Below are 14,288 nucleotides of genomic sequence, written 5' to 3' on the forward strand. Positions count from 1 at the left end.
CATAGTGGTCAGGTATAGATGCAAGTGACAGTTTGTTGGATTGACTGTGGCTTAAACAAATAGAAGTAGAGGCCCAGAGCTGGGTGGTCGAGGGCTGGACCGGGGGCTCAGCAGTACCTTTGCAGACCTGGTCTCCCTTTTCTCTTTACTCAGAGAGCGTATTAGTTTTCTTCGTGATGCCTGTTGTTGCCTCATGATTATAAGATGGCTTCTGCAGTTGTGTTTATCATGAGCTTTTTCCAGTACGGTGAAGGAGGAAGGCAAAGAAGCAGGAAGGCTTTCTTCTAGAGAGGCTTTGTTTTGTTTTATTGGGTATAGAAGCCCTTCTGAGGGACTTCCTTTACGTCTCGTTGACCAGTTGGGTCTCCAGCCACAGAGGCCGGAAAGGGAGTATTATAGCTGTCTGGGCTCAGTAGTAGAAGGAGGAAGAGACGGGCACCGTGGGTGGTTTGGGGGTAACCATTCCACAGTGTCTGCCACGTGTATTAGCTCTGGACTTAGTACTTACCTAAGGCAGTTTCCTTATTTATAGGAGATGGAGCATTGCTAGGTACTGGCAGAATTATGAGTAAAGAAACTGGTTAATGCTGAGGGACTCTTTGGTGTTTTCGTGAATGGCTTCCAGGAAATCTAGTGCCGCTGGTCAGAGTCCTTTTGTTTTTTACTTAAAAAGTTAAATTTCAGAAAAATAAATAATAACATGTTTATATGCTTAAAATTTGTTTTTAAAATTTGTTTTCTAAGGTTTTACATTAGGAGAATTTTGTTTGTTTGAAGTTACCTATCATAATATATAGCATTAGTTATAATTTTTTAAAACTGAAAGAGTTAAGAAAACTTTCCATAAATAACTAGCTTCTGTTTAAGTAGAGTGTAGCCTCACAGAGTGGGCATTTTGCTGTCTAAACTGTGTCCTCCTATTTCAGGATTATTTTGTAGGCATTTTGCAAATTTTCCAAGAGTCTCTTTACACACCCTTCCTATTTTAGTTTACATCTCTATCATTTTTACCATAGTTGTTGCAATATTTAGTATTATAATTGTAGTTATGAGAAAGAATGCTGTTGATTCTCCACTTGGTTTGATCCCTTTCAGCATCTGCCGTCCATTTAAATCTTCAAAACTTAGCCAAGTCATAGAAGGGACACTAATAAGATAGATTTCATTACAACAGCCATTTGTGTTGCCATGACAGGTGTTCTTTACCCAGAAAAATAGGACATACGTATGTTATTTGTGTGTGTGAAAATAATCAGAAAACATTTCATATTGTTTGACCTTAAAAAAACCCCTGCTATTTTCTGAATTAAGAACTTTATAAAAGTTTGATATCTCTTAACCAGTGACACAGGTTTTTTTCTTTTTCTTTTGTTTTAAATTTTACTGAGAGATCTTTCAATGGATTAGAATTTGAAAATCAGTTAGTTTCCCTTTTCCATTTTATTTGCTATGCAAAGAAACTGCTGCTACATAGCAACTAGACTGGAAGTGTGTTGTGATGTCTCTTGGTTAGTTACCAGAATCTTTTTGCACTTGAAAAGGACAGGATAACTAAAGTGAATTTTGATCAGAGTAGTAAAACACCCTACACCGACTTTGTTGGGAATATTTTAAAAAGTAGTTTTAAAATAAGCATTTGTTTTTATAGATGCTGTGTTATTTCAGTGTTTTTAATGGTTCAATGAAATTCAAGATACTTGTGTGCCATGTTCTGCTTATGAATAAGATGCATGTGTTTAAAATAACTTACATATTAATTTTCTTTAGACAGTGGGATGAGCAGTTGGATCCTCGGCTAAATGCAAAACAGAAAGAGGCTGTTCTGGCCGTTACGACCCCACTTTCAATACAGCTGCCTCCTGTTCTCATCATCGGCCCCTATGGCACCGGCAAAACATTCACCCTAGCTCAGGCCGTCAAGCACATTCTCCAGCAGCAGGAGACCAGGTGAGATGGCGTTGTGTGTGCCCTGGTCTCATCAGCAGGGCACAGTTTCTGTCCTTGTTGTGAAGACAAAGCACGGGCTAGCTTTTAAAATTTTCATCTTGCTTGTAAAAATTAAAATATATATATAAATAAAGAAAAAGAGCCACACTCAAACCCCAAAGCACTAAAATTTGAATTCTCTGAAAATGTACTGTTTTTAAAAATTGGCAACATAGAGAATTGTAGCTTTTAAATAGTCCTCAAAACTCCAAGTCTGCTAAGAGATTGTGATAAATGTTAGTGCCACAAGGGTTGAGTTTTTAAAAAATAACTTTATGTGATAGATTTAAAAATAATTTGGGGGAACTTATCTCCTTTACAGCTTAAAGAGTAATTAAGCTTTAATAATAATTTCCTAAAGGCATAATTGAATAATATGTTAGAGGTTACTGAGTAGGTTGAGGGAAATGTATTATATTAAAGTGGCCACTGCTTTTTTTTTGGTATTATACTGCTTGAATAGCTTTGTGCTTTATCATTCTTTTTATTTGCACCGTTTATTTCAGCAGGATTCTCATTTGCACCCATTCTAATAGTGCTGCTGATCTCTACATAAAGGATTATTTACATCCATATGTAGAAGCAGGCAATCCCCAGGCAAGACCTCTCAGGTATTCTTTTAAGGCTTCTTATGTCTCTGTATCATACTTTATTATTCTTAAGAAAAGGTGTCTATAAAGATTTTAGTAACTTTGAGAAAACCAAAATCTTTAACTGTGCATTGGCATTTGGAGGTTATGCCTTTTGAAGAAACCATTTAAATTAAGGAAAAATTTAAAAATCTTTGACCATTCATTTCTTAAACATTAAGTAAAGAGAAAGACATCCTTTTTTAAGTTTTGTATGTAAAAAATGTTGTTACAATCTGAGCCGATTTTGATGTGTTCCTCTAAAAGCTACTATATATAAATTTATGATTAAATCAATTTTAATTAAAATTCTAGCATATTTTGCATGGCAGAGTAGTCATGCAGTGATAGTTGTTTATGGAAATAAAATTTTGACTGTGATCATGCAGGTAATTTCATAGACGCTACACATTAGAGAAGCATGAAATTGAAGTGATTTCTGCAGCACGGTGTAACCGACTGGTACTTATAGCTCTTTGCTGTCATTTAAGAGAGAAAGAAAATTCTAGGTTAATACAGGTCTACTAAGTGTCTATGGATATGAAATGTTCTTAAATATAGGGTTGTGGGGGAATAAAATCCTTTTCTTCAGAAAACAATAAAGAACCATTAAATGGTTATTATACCATTTGCTCTCATTGTTATATGAATTAATGTTTAGTTTTGCCATTTTACAAACTAATATGTCATGCCCTATGTTGTTCAAATACAATTATTGTTTAAAAATTAATTTCTAACACACTTTTGAATCATAATTCACTAACTTTTTCTTTCTAGTTGAGCCTAGGCATGGAAAAATGAGGTTACGCTATTTAATTCTTTAATAACCATAAACAAAGCCATTCGAATGATTTTGCAATTGCATTAAAAAGAACAAAAGAGAAAAAAGTGGCATGGCCTGTTAACACAGGTTTTTATGCCATACTCTGTTTCTACTCTGGAGACAAATTAGAGAAGAAATAAGTGTTTTAAGTAGAACCCAGTTTTATTTGGTAAGAAAATATCACATGTATACAGTCCCTATAAATGAAAATGTGATATTTACCAATGGATAAATTCATCAATAACTAGTTTGCTTCAGATTCTAATCTTTTTTAACCCATAAGTGAAATTGAGTTAGCTAGTAGCATTTTTGCTATGAGTGTTCTTACTTCAGTGTCGATAAGGTGTTTTATTGTTGGTAGAGCTTGTGTGTGTGCTTATGTTTGTGTATGTATGTTATGTAGGAACTGTGACAATCTCATTTATCATTGTACTTGGCTTGGAAACAGTGGAGTGAAGACCCCTCAAAGCTTGGTTGACCTAGCATAGGTCATTTGACATTTGGGGCAGGAGAGCTGTCGTTGATAAACACTGAAGTCCATTATTTGGCTAGCATTATGTTTAGCTTTTCCCATGTAAAATTATGTTTTGGGCGTTACAATCCAACATGTAGTGCATCTAAATATGTAGGATAAGAAGTTATGTTCCAGTAGGGTCTATGTATAGTTGTAGTGACCCAAATACAGAAACTTGCCCTCTAGTAGAAAATATTTAAATTTATTTAAATACAAATTTCATGTTATTTCATTTAATAAGTGGAATAAAATAAGAAAAGACTTGGCCTTTATGTGGCACTGTATTTTCACCATAGTTTTTCTGTTCAGGAAAGGTGTTAACTTGTGAATGTATTTCCTAGGAGGGCTAATACATTGAAATGTTAGGATTTATTAGCACCATCTATTATTATATTAACTGAGATTAATTTATAATTTTCCTAATGGGCAACAAATATGAGTGGTATGGGAGATGGAATGGAGAAAATTAGAATGGCTGAGCACTCTGGGGAGATCAGCTTGATGTGAATTGTCCCAGAATGCAGGGGAAAGAACACAAGAGGGCCCTAAGTGTCCGCATGTGACCTTGAAGATTTGTTGTCTCTGTGGAATAAGAGTGATGATGGCAAGTTTACCTTCTCACACTGTAGCTTAGAGTGGGCCCTAGTAAATGTGACAAAGTGGGAAAATAGCCATAAACATTAAATAGTTAAAACAGTAAATATGTTTAAATATGCACACTTGTGGTTAAAATGTATAAAATTCTATTAGTTGCCAGGAGTTGAGCTTAAATTATTTTGGGATGAAGGTTTTAGAATACATTTTTTTTTTTTTTTTTTTTTTTTTTTCTTTTTGCGGTATGCGGGCCTCTCACTGTTGTGGCCTCTCCCGTTGCGGAGCACAGGCTCCGGACGCGCAGGCCCAGAGGCCATGGCTCACGGGCCCAGCCGCTCCGCGGCATATGGGATCCTCCCAGACCGGGGCACGAACCCGTATCCCCTGCATCGGCAGGCGGACTCTCAACCACTGCGCCACCAGGGAGGCCCTAGAATACATTTTAATTATATTTAGTTTCAGTTTTTACTTCTTTATTAGCATCAGAAGATTTTAAAATGGAATAGAGAGGAAAACATAGTTTCTGTGTATGCTTCTGAAAATCAGTAGCTGATTCTGGCAGAGTTATCACTTATTAGATAAAGCCTATCTATGGAGAAAGTGTACATTTACTGTTTTCTGGACAAATAGAAGGTATATGTTATTTTATAAAGATCTTTAAATAAGTAAATAAGGTCTTTCTGATTCTGTAGTATCTTATGTAATAATATTTTGGGGGTGTTCATTGCATATGAATTAAATACATGAATAAAATTTCAGTGAATTAAAATGATATATTACCAGACAGTCTTCTGTTTTAAATTTCATTATAATTCATGTGGGGTATGTGGACAGTTTATTTCTAGAAATATGTAAATTACTTAGTTGGTGTCACCTTTTATACCATGGACTTGAAAGTGTCAATTCTCCAATTTTGAAAAATGTTGTTGGATGTGTTTTAAGTAATCTTATAGACAGTGTCTACCTTAAATGTTGCACAAAATGAAAGTACTGAGAAAATATTTAAGTCTTTTTTAAGTCAGCACTAGACTATTATATTTTTAAGGAAATGGGCCTAATGATCAAACTTTATATTCTTACTAACTTCATCTTGAGCTAACTTTCCAAGGTAACTACAAAAAAGTCAGTAATGAGGCTTAGAACTTCAATTTCTATTTTTTCTTTGAGAAAGAAACAGTGCCTGTAGTTAGATTTGATAAGTAATTTGAAAATGAATTTTTCAATTTTATAATGAAATGTTCATTTAAGAAAATATGGAAAATATAGGAAAGCATGGAGAATAAAAATTATCTATAACCTTACCAGTCAGAGATAAATACTACTAACATTTTACAGTTTAATTTCTAGTCATTTATATGCTTAAATACACACACATAAGTTAATATTAATGGAATCATAATTTGTAAATACTTTTTCACATAATTTGTAAAATGAGATTTTTCATATATTTAAAAGTAAATTCTGCTTTGCTGATCTGAATAAGTATTTTTTTATTAAAACCTAAAACATGTTTAAGATTTTTACATCTTTTAGGAGCGGTGTTGGTTACTTTCACAGTCCTTCCTATCATACTAATGCTTTTAAAATACATTACTTTCCTCTATTACAATTTATTTATAAATTAGGGACATTTATTAAATGCTTTTTTTTTTGCTTTGCTTTGCTTAAAAAAAGACAATAACCAGTTTTAATTGTTTCATAGAGGGTTAGAACACATTGTAGAAGATCATGAGGTTAGTGTTTGTGCACATGACATTTGAGCTGCCTTTGAAACATTCTAGAGGAGACAGATGTCAAATAAATAGTTGGATATGCATCTTGGAGCTCAGAGGTGAGGTCTTGGCTGGAGAGAGAAGAATGTGTGAGTCATTAGGGTATTGGTGGTAATTGAAGCCATGGGCCTGCGATGAGATTGTCGGGTGAGAGGACAGAGCTTGATGAGAGCACTAAAGGCTAAGCCTTGAGGAACCAGCTTAGAGAGGTGGAAGGAAAGCAGGGAGCGGTTGAGTTATGGCAGCTGAGGGAGAGAATATTTCAAGGAGGGGGAGCAGCCACAGAGCTGGATGCTGCTAATAAGTAACTTGATGGGCCTGGAGAATGTCCAAACGATTCAGTGACATGGAAGTTTATGTCCCTTGATTGGACCCTCACAATCTCCTAAGTTCTTTGCTGTTTCACTGATTGCTGCTTCCCAGTCTCCTTTCCTGTGTCCCTCCATTCCCCAGCCTCTACATGTGGAAGTGGTCCATCAGCCATTCTTCCAACTAGTTTCCTTTTTATTACACTTACTCTCCAGGTGAGCTCTTCTAGTCTCAGGGTTTAAGTATGATCTCAATTGTATATTTCTTGTCTTAGGCATTCTTCTGAACTCCACACTTATAAATACCTCTGCTTACTGGATATCTCTACTTGGATGTCTACTACTAAATATGTCCAAAACTGAATTCTCAATTCCCACCCCAAATTTGTTCCTCCCTGTCACCACTGTTGCCACTCATCCAGTTTCAAAGCCATGGAACATCCTTTCTCTTAAATTCCACATCTAGTATATCAGTAAATTCTGTCAGCATTACTCTCAAGATGTGCAGTGATCTGACCATTTTCACATCTCTACTGTTACCACCCTGGTTCAAGCTATCATTTTTTCTTGTCCGGATCCTTACAGCGGCCTCCTAATGGGTCTCCTTGATATCGCCCCCTCCCCCTGCCTCTCTCCCAGTCCCTGGTGTGATGGAGCAGCTGGTACTGGTTTGTGAGAGCCAATCATGTGCATGTCTTCCCAAGTTCATGTGAAATTGGCCATGATAGTAGGTTTTATACCCCCAGAAACCAGCAAACACTGCAGATCAGGTCACCCCTCCCCACCCCCCTCAAAGGCTGATTGTTCAACATTTACCACCACACCACTGTCCAGCCCTCTTCCTGCCTCCAGAACTGTGTATTCTGTCCAGAGAAACAGAGGGGTCCTTTAACAACCTAAGGCATGTCTCATGACATGTGCCCTGTTACAACTCTCTGATGGCTTTCCATTAAAATCAGAATAAATCCAAAGTCTTTATGAAAGTTTGCAAGCCATGTGACTTGCCTCTGTGCTGGACCATAGTAGATACCCAGCAGATCTTTGTGGTGTGGGTGGGTTAGAGATGGGGGGAGGTGGGTGGGTGGATGGATGAGTTGTTTCTGTACCATCTTAGTAATCTGTTGTATGAGTCCTATTTCTATTTTTCTTTTGCAATTAATAGAAAAGATGCTCTTTCTTAAGATTTTCTGATGGTCCAAAATTTAAATTTGTTTTTAAATTTCCAGAACTTTAGATAGAGGTCTATTTAAATATAGGTATAAGAATATATTCTAAAGTGAAATGCAAGTAACTTTTAAATTTCTCTTGTAAGTATGCAATTCACTATATTTTATTAGCATAGATAATTAAAATATAAGTATATTTTTGTAAGAATATTCTAGGGAAAAAAAGTAATTCCCAAATGGGAACGTTTTGAAGTAAAAAAACTAATGCTTATGAAACTCTGTGTGTCATTCTGTTGTAAGATTATTCTGAACACTTAAAAATAATTAGATATTTATCTTATCATAGTGTATATACTTTCTGCTTGATTCATTTTTTTGGTGGGGGGAGTTACAGTTGTATGTTAAATTCTAATCCAGTAGAGTGTTAACAGTTACCAGACTTATTTGTTAATTTCCAGGTATTGTAGTCTTAACATCATAATGTCAATATTTTGATAATCACATACTGGTAAGATGTTAATAAGTATAAATAGGAAATGTTATCTTCTTTTATAGGGTATATTTCAGAAATCGCTGGGTAAAGACTGTCCACCCAGTTGTGCATCAGTACTGTTTGATCTCAAGCGCACATTCCACCTTTCAGATGCCACAGAAAGAAGATATTCTTAAACACCGAGTGGTTGTTGTTACATTGAATACTTCCCAGTACCTCTGTCAGTTGGACCTTGAACCTGGTATGCTGACTCAAGACACAGAAAGGGTGTCTGAATGCACAGGGCTCTGCATTCAGTTTAGATCAGGGGTTGGCCTGTGGGCCGTATCTGGCCTACTGTCTGTTTTTGTAGATCAAGTTTTATTGGATGGAACACAATCATGCCCATTTATTTACCTATATTTTCTATGGATTCTTTTGTGCTACAGCAGCTGAGTTGAGTAGTTGCAACAGAGATTGTATGGCCAAAAAAACCTAAAATGTGTACTGTTTGGCCCTTCACACACACACAAAAATTATCAACCCCTAGTTTAGACATTTTAGTGACTGCTACTCTATTTGTTCTCTAATTGATCAGATGGTATTTACTTACTATTGATCATGTGAAAAATTCAAATTTGGACAGTGTTGGTGTTTTTACAATTTTCTCAAGTTTTTAATTTTAAAATAGTTTTCCATTAATACAGTGTAGAGACAACAATCATGATAGGTTTTTTATGACATACTATTAGGATTATTTAAGTACAGGAACTATGTAAAATCAAACTAATATTATACAAAGTACAGACAGATGGTGACAAGAAGTTCTGATAAATATGGCAGAACTTAACCATCAAAATGTGGTATCACTTCAAGGTAGTTGCTTTGGAAGAATATTCATTTATTACCACTTTATTATAATTGTTGACATTGGTCAACGCTTTTTTGCTCTCTCCTTTTGGAATTGCTTTCAGAGCCAGTGAGAAATTCTTTTAAGTCTCTGGAAGGTAGAGACAGTTCTCTTCACCTTGTATTCCTGGCACTTGGCCCAGGGTATAGACACCTGGAGGCCCTTGATAAACCTCTGTTTATCTTAAAGAATGAACAGTGGCCAAACTTTCTTTTTTGAGGGTAGAGTTAATTTTAGAAAAGCTTCAAAATCTTTCTGAGACATACCTGGTAAATAAGGCAGGTTATCAAACTGAGCAATACCATTAGGGGTTGAAAGAAAAAAAAGAGAGAGACGTGCCTCTCATGTAATGAGACTTATTTTTCTTGTGCACGCAGCTCATAGCTGGCTGGTGAGGGCAGTTACAAAAGCAGAGTTTCAAAAATGTTTTGAACAGTGGCTGCATCCATTGGAATGAGTTATATTTCCTCTCAACTGACTTCTTTGATGGAACAACACTTATTTGCAATGTAAATTTTGGTATGTTTATTTAACAATCAGTCTCATTACTTCATGATTATACTCTGCATATTTGCCACGTAAATTAAACACCCAAGCCTCCTAAGCAGTATAGTTTTGAGGAAGAGTAAAGAATGGCTTTGAAGAGCAAGAGTGTAGAACATTTATTGCAAGTCAACTATCTGCTTTGTTTTAGGCACTGTTTATACTTTATTTAATTCTCATATCAACTTTGTGGAGGGTTATTTTACAGCTAAGACAACCAAGGCTCAGGCTAAATCAGTTTGACTAATTCAGGTTTCTTTTACTAGCTTAAGCAACAGTATAACAATTTCATGATTTATTCAGTTCCTGATTTACACCCTAGCTCTATTTAATTAAAATGTTATCTAATGAAAACAGTAGATTTTTTTCACTAGTCTCAGTTTTTTCCAATTTGATCCTATAATTATATAGTCATCTTCCTTAATTAGTCTTGTAGAACAAAAAGCACAAATCCTCCTCAACAGGGAGAAAAATGCATGTGTCCAAATCATGCTTGGGCCACTGTCATTAAATAGACAACAGTTATTGATACTTGTACTGTCAACATAGCCATTTGTTTGAATGGACCGTGATGATGGTGGTGATGGTGGTGGCGGTTATTCCTGCCAGTCAGTAAGGTTTAGAAAGTTCCCAACCTAGAAACAAGTTGCATTAGGAAGTTGTATAAACAGATTGTTTGGAACTTGTTGCTATCCATAGACATAGAGGTTAGGTTCTTGGGCCAACTCACAGGAGGCTGATTAATCTAGAGAGTTACAAGTGGTCATTCTGCTGAGAAGCTACTTTGTGTTCTTTGCTGTGCTAGTAAAAACAGGGCCCCCCTCTCCCTACCTCAGTGAGCTAGCCATAGGGGCAACATTTACTTCTACACATTGAAACAGCGAGGAGATTTTTCTTCTCTCTCCTCTTTTAGGGGCACAGAGGCTTCTCCTCCTTTCTGTACACAGATTCCTGTGCCTCAGTGTGCGTGGCAGCAGTAATCGAGACTGGGTGTTTGCATCTGGGGGATATTTGACAATGTACCTTTTTGATACTTGTGTCACTTTTGTTTTTTTCTTTTTCAGACTGGTGATATTTTTACAGCCAGGATAGGGTCTTAGGCTAAAACATTGTATATAATCTGTACGCACACACGTGCGCGCGCACACACACACACACACACAATAAACCTAAATAATCAAAATAATGCATTTGCTAACAGATAACCTTTGTTTTTGGTCAAAGTTAGATTATCACTTTCTCCTTTATATTAGATTTTGGGTATGATTTTCTTTAATGTCTAATGTGTGTGTTTAAGCTGAAGGTACTTATAAACTACCATTGTTTTATTTTTGGTGTTTTAGCAAATAAATAGTGAAAGGGTTTTGGGCCTATCACTGTTTTATTGCCAGCTTTTCTTTGTGGTGAAAAGCTGCTATCTTGTACTTTTAAACTCTTTTTTATGTGTCCTGATTGTTAGTCTTGGGGCCATTAGTACCAGATGCCATTTACATACCTGTTGTTGAGCAAAATAGTTCTTCCTTTCAACTTCTATTTTTTAAATAATGATTTAAATATATGATCTTCTAAATTGAGGACTGGCATGAAAAATACTCACAGCTCGTAAATCAGGACACTAAACTCTTTCCTTAAAAGAAAGACACTACTCCTCCCTTTATCACTGCTGTAATATGCGGTCCTGTGTTTACACTGTACCTCGCAGGGTTTTTTACGCACGTTCTCTTAGATGAGGCTGCCCAGGCCATGGAGTGTGAAACCATTATGCCCCTAGCATTAGCAACTAAGGACACCCGGGTTGTCCTGGCTGGTGACCACATGCAGGTGAGTGCCCTCTGAGTCACCATGTTGAAAGAAACTTCTGTTATATTTTGATGTTTAATATTTGTTTTCTAAAACAGCCTATGCCATGTTGTGCCATGCATGTCAGTTTAAGTACTTTAAATATTTCTGTACTAATAGTGGAAAATGTTGGTGTTTCTGAAGGAAAATTGCTACCCCCCCCGCCCCACTTTTTTTCCTTCTTTGGATAGAGAGTGGAATGAATGAGTCTATCAGTGTTCTAATTGTCATGTTTATTAATTTGAAGTTCAGTTCTCTGTAGTATGAATCTTTGATTCTTACTTTTCTTTATCAAATAAGTTTAAAGTATCCTTCTTACGATTCCCCAGTTCCTGTCCCCAGCATTTGTCTTCCTGAAGGGTTAATTTTTCATTATCATGGGAAACAAAGTGCCTAATAAAAAATAATAGCCAAAATCTCAAAGAACTTGTCTGATCTTAATACCGATGTATGAAAGAAAATTACAGTTTTTCTATTAAAATATCAGTTTTGCAAAGTTTCAGTTTGAGGTTCTTTCTCTTTTGTCACAGTTGGTTGAGATTGAACCTACACAGTGTTGTAGCTATCCATTTAGGGAAGAGTTGAAGGTAGAGGGACAAGTTCTGTTTTTGTTTCTTTGCCAGAGCTTAATTTTGTTCTTAGCGTCAAAGTTATAATCAAGGATGGCTCCTTACACTTTACGAGATAAAGATGGCTTTTTTGCTAATTATTAAAAATAAGTGTTTTAGTCATAGGCGGTGTATCCTGCTAGCTCACTGTTTAAAATAGTTGCTGAATTTTAGTGAGACAGTTGATTGACTCCCCCAATGATGCAGTGGGTTGCATCCCTAAAATTACTAAGGTAGTAGCTATTTATTAAGTTGGAAGAGTCCTTTATTAACCTGTGTGTAGAAACTCTAGGTTAGTGTTGGCATGCTGAAACGAAAAGTTAGAAAATTTAGCCTCATTCTATATAGTAGTAAAATTGTTCCTAGAAAAATGTTTTTGACTCTGCTTGTTGCAGCATCCAGCATGTTGAGGTTTAGTACCTCAGGAGTTTCAGCGTGGTGGGTTCTTTTTAAAGTGTGTTAAAAAAAATGCTACTTGTATATTTAGTTAAATTCTCTCCATGTGTCTCTCTGTTACAGCTCAGCCCTTTTGTTTACAGTGAGTTTGCCAGGGAAAGAAACCTTCACGTTTCATTGCTTGACCGGCTCTATGAGCATTACCCTGCCGAGTTTCCCTGCAGGATCCTCCTGTGTGAGAACTACCGCTCCCACGAAGCTATCATCAAGTAGGTGTGAACTGCCCCTCTGTAACGCTTTGTGTGGTCCAGTGGAAGGGGACTCAAAACAGCACTGTTCCTAGGGACAGATTATTCCCAGCAGAGTTACATGGTGTCCCTAGTATTGCAAATTATGTTTACTTTTATGTCTGTGAAAGTACACTTCAAAAGTCAGCTGTTATTTATTATAGTAGGGCAGTTCTGGAAACAAAAACTTAAGGTTCTACTAGCTATAAACATATTTTTCTGGGACTAAATATATAATGTATATGTAAAACTACATGATGTAATAAACAAATATGTTGACAAGCCACATAATGGTTTGCATATGTGTGTCTGGCTGTGTTATACAAGGAGTCTATTTTAAAAGAAAGGAAGGATGGGAGGAAGGAAGGAAAGAAAACCATGAAACTTAGTAATAAAGTTTTAAAAGGTCTCTATTAAATATAGTATACATCTATACACGTAAAAGTATCATAAATGGTAGCCCAGTGAATAGTCACAAACCAAACGTACCCCTCAACCGGCATCCAGACCAAAAAACAGAATGTTCCCAGCACCCGGGGAAGCCCCTTTGTGCTGCGTTCCTGTCACTGTCACCACCAAAAACTTAGGATTTTTTCAAGTTTAGTATAATTTAATAATATTGATGGTGGTCATGTGAAAATAAATTTTAGGTTTCTCTGAAAGCAGTAGGAGAGATATAAAAATAAGTTTAGATTTAAATATGGCTTTTATCAACATCTCGAAGTGGGATTCCTCTTTTATTGTTGCCAGTCATTTGCTGCAGTCAGTGGTGAATCGAGTACTACGTAGTATCTTCATTAGCAAAGAGTCTTCATTTCACAGTTGAAGACTGGAATACCCTTCAACTGTGTGTATTGTTTCAGTGTCTGTAGATCTTTGTGTTTGCCTAAGTGTATGATCCACATAAATAAAAATATACATTTAAAAAATTTTAGTATAGAAACCCATAACAGGTAGCAAATTTCCTCATGAAACAAGAGTTTCATCTAGTACTGAACTGTCATCATTTCTTCCTTTTCTTTCTATGTTCTGGCTTCCTCCCTTCCCCAGATCAATTCATTTATCAGTGGTATACGAGGAGCCCACTGTGTTTTCATTGCTGTGGTTAATTTTGGTGAAAATCTTGGCATCATGGGTATTAGATGTTTGGATTAAAATTAATCATGGGCATAAAGCAACGTGAGATTTGACTGGTAATTTTTTTATATGGGTAAAATTAATGTTGATGATAGATTACTATTTATTTATTTATTTATTTCGGTCTTTTTCTGCAGTTACACCTCTGAGCTCTTCTATGAGGGCAAACTGATGGCCAGTGGAAAACAGCCAGCACACAAGGATTTCTACCCACTAACCTTCTTTACAGCACGAGGGGAAGATGTACAAGAGAAAAATAGCACAGCTTTTTATAATAATGCAGAGGTACCTTAGTCCTTTTTGC

General features: G+C 36.2%; 1 protein-coding gene across 6 annotated transcripts in view; it reads left to right on the forward strand.

The window, feature by feature from the left end:
- HELZ (helicase with zinc finger) overlaps window positions 1-14,288 on the forward strand; it is a 179,075-nt gene that overhangs the window by 86,673 nt on the left and 78,114 nt on the right. For 5 of the 6 annotated variants that reach the window (XM_081219682.1, XM_081219680.1, XM_081219685.1 and 2 more), the window contains 6 exons: window positions 1,768-1,947; window positions 2,493-2,597; window positions 8,348-8,526; window positions 11,420-11,538; window positions 12,684-12,829; window positions 14,122-14,269. In XM_081219682.1, the coding sequence (XP_081075808.1) occupies window positions 1,768-1,947; window positions 2,493-2,597; window positions 8,348-8,526; window positions 11,420-11,538; window positions 12,684-12,829; window positions 14,122-14,269 (877 nt within the window). The remainder of the gene's footprint in view (window positions 1-1,767; window positions 1,948-2,492; window positions 2,598-8,347; window positions 8,527-11,419; window positions 11,539-12,683; window positions 12,830-14,121; window positions 14,270-14,288) is intronic. The other variant, XM_081219684.1, reaches the window with a different exon arrangement.

This window comes from Mesoplodon bidens, assembly GCF_964165515.1.
Source record: "Mesoplodon bidens genome assembly, chromosome: 19".
In the NCBI taxonomy this organism is placed as follows: domain Eukaryota; kingdom Metazoa; phylum Chordata; class Mammalia; order Artiodactyla; family Ziphiidae; genus Mesoplodon; species Mesoplodon bidens.